This window comes from Tachyglossus aculeatus, unplaced genomic scaffold (genome assembly GCF_015852505.1).
Source record: "Tachyglossus aculeatus isolate mTacAcu1 unplaced genomic scaffold, mTacAcu1.pri scaffold_143_arrow_ctg1, whole genome shotgun sequence".
NCBI lineage: Eukaryota > Metazoa > Chordata > Mammalia > Monotremata > Tachyglossidae > Tachyglossus > Tachyglossus aculeatus.
The window spans coordinates 735463-743006 of NW_024044867.1; the positions used below are offsets into that span (position 1 = coordinate 735463).

Below are 7544 nucleotides of genomic sequence, written 5' to 3' on the forward strand. Positions count from 1 at the left end.
CCTATGATTCTCCCCCAGGGTGAGTGGGGTAAGACAGGAGATTGAGGTTTTGAGAATGGGATGATGGGAAGGAGAGGTTCCCGGCTTGAGGAAGAATAGGATGGAAATGGCTCCTCCTGTTGTGATGATTTACTAACCTGGGTTCTGGAAACTAGAGTTCCGTCAGTGAATTTCTCTGTCCCCTTTCAAGCACCATTATTATGATTATTATCATTTTTATTATTTGGTGTTAACAATTTCTGTTTCCACATCTGTCACATGATGAAGCTGAAACAAAATAATTCAATTGATCGATGGTATTTGTTGTATGTTTACTGTGTGCAGAACATTGTAGTAAGCACTTTGAAGAGTACAATACAACGGAGTTGGTAGATTCAATCCATGCCCACAATGGGCCAGCAGCCCAAATATTAAATTACAATCCAATCAGACACGTTTCCTGTCCCACAGGGGCTCAGAGTGTAAGAGGAAGTGAGAGTCCAGGAATGGTAAGACACTAACGACAGGTCACACAGCAGGCCAGTGGCCGAGCTGGGATTAGAACTCAGGTCATGTGACACCCATTCACATGCCATTTATCCATGAAGCCTCCTAGGAAATGCATTTTCACTCACGACCTAGTCTTATCAGCCAACCTCCTAGACCTTGACAAATCCTGAATATCCAGACTTGTTCTTTGGGCCTCTGGTTCAGTGGTATATATCTGGATATGCCTAAGGGCAATTCCTTTTATAAGGGGTGGCAGGGGATTATTGGTACATGGACAGAGACATTTTGTCCCAGAATCGATACTGGGGCAATGTCCCCTTTAGGATCCTGCCCAGGGCAGCCTTCAGGTCCCTGTTCCTCAGGCTGTAGATAAGGGGGTTCACAGTGGGGGGCACCACAGTGTAGAACATGGAAACCAGCAGATCCAGAGCCGAGGGCGAGTCTGAAGGTTTGAGATAGACAAATGCTCCGGTAAAGAGAAAAATGATGATGACAGTGAGATGGGGCAGGCAGGTGGAGAAAGCTTTGGTTCGGCCCTCAGAAGACGGCATCCTCAGCACGGCTGAGAAGATGAAGATGTAGGAGAGGATGATGTAAATGAAGCAGGCAGCAGACAAGATAAACCCAGCAGCCACACTCACATCAATGGCAATGTGGACTTCAGAGCAGGAGATCTTCAGCAGAGGGGGGACGTCACAGAAGAACTGCTCCACAGTATTGGACCCACAAAAAGTCAGTGAGAAGGTAGAAGCTGAAAGCAAGACTCCAAACAGACCCCCAATGAGCCATGATGCTGCTACCATGCACATACAAACTGTTTTGTTCATGATGAGCTCATAACGCAGGGGGGAGCAGATGGCGGCATAGCAGTCATAAGACATTGCAGTTAGGACAAAAAACTCTGAAGCGGCAAACAAGACCACTAGGAAGAGCTGTGAGGCACAACCCAGAAAGGAGATGGAGCTGTCAACGGTCAAGGAGTTGACAATGGATTTGGGGACCGTTGTAGAAATGTAGCAGAGGTCTATGAAGGACAAGTTCTTGAGAAAGAAGTACATAGGGGTGTGGAGACGCTGGTCTACGATGGTGACAGCAACGATGAGGAGATTCCCCAGAAGGGCCACTAGATAGACAAGGAGGAACAGTGTAGCATAAACCAGCTGCAGCTCTCGGATGTCAGAGAACCCCTGGAGGAGGAATTCAGCCACCGTGGTGATGTTGGTCATTTCTGGGAGACGATGCTGACTCCCTGGAAATAAAGAGGGGAACTTCAGTGTAGAGACACTGACATTCCCTCCAGAGTGTAAGTTTCTTTAGGGCAACTATCACTTCTACCAATTGTATCATATTGTACACTCTCGTTCACTTAGTACAGCGCTCTGCACACTGTAAGTGATCAATAAGTACGATTGATTCTCATTGAAATAAATAAAGCAGTTGTATTTATTAATCACCTTTACAGTTCAATAGTATTGATACATGTAGGGGCATGAACACATCAATCAATAAATCAATGGTATTTATTGAGTACTCACTGTGTGCAGAGCACTATACTAAGTGCTTGGGAGAGTTCAATCCAACATAGTTGGCATATATTTTCCTGCCCACCAGGAGGTAACTGTATAGTGGGTAATTTTATACTTTGTATAAAACGTTGCCTAGAGAAACAACAATGATAAAATAGACCACAGCACTCCCATTATTTGGAGCCCTGCTACAATCCCACTTCCTTTAACAAGCTTTCCCATCACCCTAACTCATATCATTCCTGAATGAAGTGGTGTACAGCCTCCTTAGCACTTAGGTGCAGGTGTCCACTCAGTGCTCTTTTTTTTTAAAGTATTTTCATGTTTGCCTCTTTTTGGGCGGGGGATCATTCACTTATTTTTCAGAACTTCTTAAGCACCTAGTACAGTGCACTGCCTCAAGTAGGCACTCAATAAATCATCTAACCTTTACTACTACTATTTACCTCTCCCTGGGTCCAAAGACACTTCTTTCTTTGGATGTGATGGGAGAAGATTCCTTTCTCCCCTCCCCTCCAGAGTACTACCAGACTAGGTTTCTTCACCACCACCCCCGCACCACTCTGGGCACAAACACAGCTTCTTACACAAGTAGACTGATTATGGCTCTCCCTGTTTGGAGGAAAATGAATCAGGGATTGAATAATAATTATAATGCTGGCATTTGTTAAGCGCTTACTATGTGCCAAGCACTGTTCTAAGCGCTGAAGTTTGGTTGTCTCCAATCAACTCCTGACTATTGGCTCCAGGGTTCTCCACTGTCTCTCTCCTCTCTGCTTCCCTCCCCTCTTCACTTAGTCTGCTGCAGCCCTTGGAAATTGACCTTCCCTCTGTCCCTCTCTCGACTCTTTGGTTTCAGATGTGTCTTTCTGCCTGGAATTCCCTCTCTTTTCATATAATAATAATGATGATGATGGCAGTTATTAAGCACTTACTATGTGCCAAGCACTGTTCTAAGCGCTGGGGAGTTACAAGGTGATCAGGTTGTCCCGAGGGGGGCTCACAGTCTTCATCCCCATTTTACAGATGAGGGAACTGAGGCACAGAGAAGTGAAGTGACTTGCCCAAAGTCACACAGCTGACAATTGGTGGAGCTAGGATTTGAACCCATGACCTCTGGATCCCCAGCCCGGGCTCTTTCCAATGAGCCACTCTGCTTCTCATATCATTCAGACCACAGCTCTCACCATCTGCTGAATCCTTCTGAAATCCCACATTCTCCAGGAGAACTTCCCAGGTTAATGTTTTTTCTCACCAGACCCTATCAGCCCAACTACCACCTCTGAACTTGTACATTCACAACCACTCAAAGCACTTCCCTACCTAGAGATTTACATTCTTATGTAAGCACTTATTAATCTGCATACCCATTTTTCCATTCTTCATCTCCCCAACTGTAATTTGTTTTTTAATCGGTTTCACTCAGGAAATCCATGGGGTCAGGAATTACATCTCTTACCTGTATTGTGCTCTCCCAACATTTGGGAAGAACTCCTGCATGGAGGACTTGATGATAGGGCTAGTCGTTGTCCAGAACCAGTCAAAACTTCTCTTCCCTGTCTGTCATTTCCCCACCAGAAATATTTTTGATGTCCGGGACCCACTTCTGGCCAAATCAACCACAGCATAATACTGACTCTGTGCTGCAGTGTCACAGCCAGGCTGGTATTTGTCATGGTAGCGGGAATGGAGATGGGTGAGAAAGGGGAATTGTGTGATGGTCGGGGCCATTGTACTGGCAGACACTTGCCCTCCTGCCAGCCCGCCTGCCCCTCTGGGGATGCAGCCCTGCTGTGAGCTCCAACTTTGGCTCCGTGTATGAAAGTCTCCTCAAAATCCACCATCTCTCGAATCCCCATTCTAGTCCTTTCCTACCGCTCTACCCTGCTGATCCCACTCACCAGGGCAGCGTGGGACTTGGGGGCAATGACCTCTGCTGGGATGATCCCCTCTCCCTTCCAGTTCCTGGGTGCAACTGGCTTTGAAGGGACAGTGTGGTGCTCTCAGCCCCTCACTGCTCTCCCGTGGGTGCTGAGATGTTCTCCAGATGGTCCCCCATCCCCATAGATAAAGCAGCCTCTGCTCTATGGGGAGCCCCTGGAGGACTGGCTCGAGTGGGACCTTGTGGCCTGGGCAATGCTAGAACCCTCTGCTCATGATGTCCCCGAGGCCCCATAGAGGTGAGAGTACGATCTCTGAATCTATAGCAGTGGCGCTGAACCGCGGCGTTCCCATAGAAACAAAGGCATCTGCAACCCAATACTGCAACAGTTTCTGATGTTTACCAACCATCTATATCAACTGTGGGTGAATTCAGCTTCGTCTCATTTACAACCTCAGACTATCAGTCTGTCATTCAATCATCCCGGGGGGAAAATTCGATACTTTCTGACTGCAAATCTAGAGAGAGCGAGAGATGTCTCTGAATCCATCCTAAGGTCCTCTCCCAGGCTGAGTGGGGGTGGGGCATAGGACTGAGGCTTTGAGATTGAAGCGATTGGGCTTAAGAAGGAATAGGACAGAGGCTATGCTTTGTCCTCCCTTGAATTCAGTATCAAAAACGGCTCCTCCTACTGGGATGCTTTACTAACCTGGGCTGTGGAAACAATTGAGTTCCTTCCAGTGAATGACCCTGTCCCCTTTCAAAGTATCTCAATGACCCTCAAGGAAAATGAAGAAATAATCTGTCGGTCTCAGAGCCTCCTCCGATCCCTGGCTCATTCATTCATTCAATCATATTTATTGAGCACTTACTGTGTGCAGGGCACTGTACTAAGCGCTTGGGAAGTACAAGTTGGCAACATATAGAGACGGTCCCTCATGCTACTTCACCTGACTGGAACTCCTTCACCCTTCCAGTCCATCAGACCACGACTCTACCCATCTTCAAAGTCCTTCTGAAATCACCACCTCCTAGAGAATACCTTCCCCGATCAATTTTTCATCTCTTTAAGCCACTTCCTCCCAACACTAATTGGCATTTTGGACCACTTATGGACTTAGTCACTCACTCCCACCGCTTGAAGCTCTCTTCATAGTGACTATACAAACTGTAGTCTCAAAACTCACCTGTTCTGAGCAGCAGCAGCATGGGAGAGAGTTGAGGGTGTAGAGTTAGGTTTACTGCATGGAAGGAGGCAGTGGTAAACCACCTCCTTATTTTTACCAAGAAAACTCTATGGATATGCTACCAGAGCGATTGCAGATGGAGGTGGGGCGTTCTGGAAGAGATATGTCCATGGCAGCGCTATAGGTCAGAGACAACTAAACAGCATAAGACGTCTTGATGCAAACATCTATCTCCTTTTCTATTTTTCCCTCCATTCCTTCCTATTCTAGGCAATTTATTCTGTATCTATCTCCCCCATTATATTGTAGTCTCCTAGATAGCAGGGACAATGCATTTTTTTTACTCTCCTTTACAGTGCTTTGCACCCAGAATGTGATCGGCAATTATAATTGATTGATTGATTGATGGAAGGATGGATGGAGGGATAAGAGGATGAATTGATAAGACAGATGGAGCTGTAACCATACTGTCTCCATTCTCCCGTATTGTCCCCCATTTTCCAACTTTCATACCCACTCCGAGTAATCTTAACGTGCATATTAGCACAATAATTACTAATAACGTTTTTATTAAGAGCTTAGGTGCCAAAAAACTGTTCCAAGTGCTTGAGTGAAAACAAAATAATCAAAGCAGACACATTCCCTAGCCCACAGAGCCTGTATCGAATTCCCACTTTACAGAGAATTCTAGAGATGTTAATTCCCTGATTCAAGGTCACACAGCTGTTCAGCGTCAGAGTCGGGATTGGTACTTTCGTCTCATCACTCCCAGTCACACGTTCGTTCCATTAGTACATGATGCCTCCCAAAGAATGAATGGATTGTCAGTCACACACTAGATTCATCAACCACCCTCCGAGACTTGGACAAATCCTCACTCTCAGGACTATCTCTTTGGACTTGTAGGACACCTTTGTATGTGGATAAGTCCTTGAGCGGGTATCGTGTTGAGGGATGGGATCATCAGCACAAGGAAAGACACAGCTTATCCCACAGGAGCCACCGGGCATTTCCCCCTTTTAGGGTCCTCCCCAGGGCGGCCTTCATGTCCCTGTTTCTTAGGCTGTAGATAAGAGGGTTCAGGGTAGGAGGCACCACGGCATAGAACACAGATACTAGCAGGTCAAGGGCCGAGGAAGAGTCTGAGGGAGGCTTGATATAGGCAAATACCCCTGTGAAGAGGAAAACTGTGACAACGGTGAGGTGGGGCAGACAGGTGGAAAAGGCCTTGTTCCGTCCCTCAGAGGATGGAGTCCTCAGCACGGCTGAGAAGATGCGGACATAGGAAATGATGATGGAAGTGAAACCGACGACAACTAAGACTACTGCAACAGCCACGATCACATCAATAGCAACGTGGTCCTCGGAGCAGGAGATCTTCAGCAGTGAGGGGACATCACAGAAGAACTGCTGGACAGTGTTGGACCCACAGAAGGGCAAGGAGAACGTTGAAACTGAAAACAAGACTCCAAACAGACTTCCGCTGAGCCAAGAGGCAGCCACCATCTGCACACAGGCCCATCTATCCATGACGAGCTCATAGCGCAGGGGGAGGCAGATGGCAGCATAGCGGTCGTACGACATCGCCGTGAGAACAAAAAACTCTGAACCAGCAAACCAGGTGACCAGTAAGACTTGAGAAGCACAGCCCAGGAAAGAAATGGAATTGTTATTAGTCAGGGAGACGGCGATGGATTTGGGGATGGTGATGGAGATAAGACACAAGTCATTGAAAGACAAGTTCTTAAGGAAGAAGTACATGGGCGTGTGAAGGTGGTGGTCCAGGGTTGTGATAGTGATAATGAGGAGATTCCCCAACAAGGCCGCCACATAGACAAGGAGGAACAGCACGGCGTGGACCAGCTGCAGCTCTCGGGCATCGGAGAACCCCAGGAGGAGGAATTTGGTCACCGTGGAGATGTTGGCCATTTCTGGGATATGAGGTTGTCTCCCTGCACAGGACAAGAGAAATCTTAAATTTAGAGACACCGATAGCATGGATGAAGGAATCGGCATTCATTTCAATAGGAGTAAATTAATCAGTTGTATATGAGCACTTCAGGAGTTCAGTAATATTAGAGCATATGAGCCCTGCTTTCAGTGAGTTTCTATTTTATTGGAATCTCTAAGTTTCCAGTCCTGTAGAAACAATATGGCCTAGTGGAAAGAGCACAGCCTTGGGACTCAAAGTATCTGGCTTCTAACCTCAGCTCTAGAATATGCCTGCTCTGTGACCTTCAGAAATTCACTTTACTTTTCTATGCCTCAGTTTTCTTATTTATAATTTGAGGGTTCAATACCTGTTCTCCCTTCGACAGAGACTCTGTTCTCTCCAGATTCCATGTTGTACTCCAGCATTTAGTTCAGTGCTTGACACATAACAAGATCTTAAAAAATGCCACAATATTATTATTAGTGGAGGAGAACAAAACTAAAATAGATTACAGCTAGGAGAAGGTT

General features: G+C 46.5%; 1 protein-coding gene across 1 annotated transcript; it reads right to left on the reverse strand.

Moving 5' to 3' along the window:
• Positions 1 to 749: 749 nt before the first annotated feature.
• On the reverse strand, positions 750 to 7013 carry LOC119923087 (olfactory receptor 14A16-like). The gene is made up of 2 exons (XM_038742637.1): positions 6720 to 7013; positions 750 to 1421 (listed from the first exon to the last, which is right to left on the reverse strand). Exons 1-2 carry the CDS (start codon positions 7011 to 7013, stop codon positions 750 to 752), a joined length of 966 nt encoding a protein of 321 aa, XP_038598565.1.
• Positions 7014 to 7544: the final 531 nt, after the last annotated feature.

Excerpts from the sequence above, each read along its gene's own strand:
- LOC119923087 (XM_038742637.1), bottom strand. The coding sequence starts at position 7,013 with ATGGCCAACATCTCCACGGTGACCAAATTCCTCCTCCTGGGGTTCTCC. Across the intron at positions 1,422-6,719 it reads TCCTGGGCTGTGCTTCTCAA|CTCTTCCTAGTGGTCTTGTT; the intron begins GTCTTACTGGTC and ends TGTGCCTCACAG.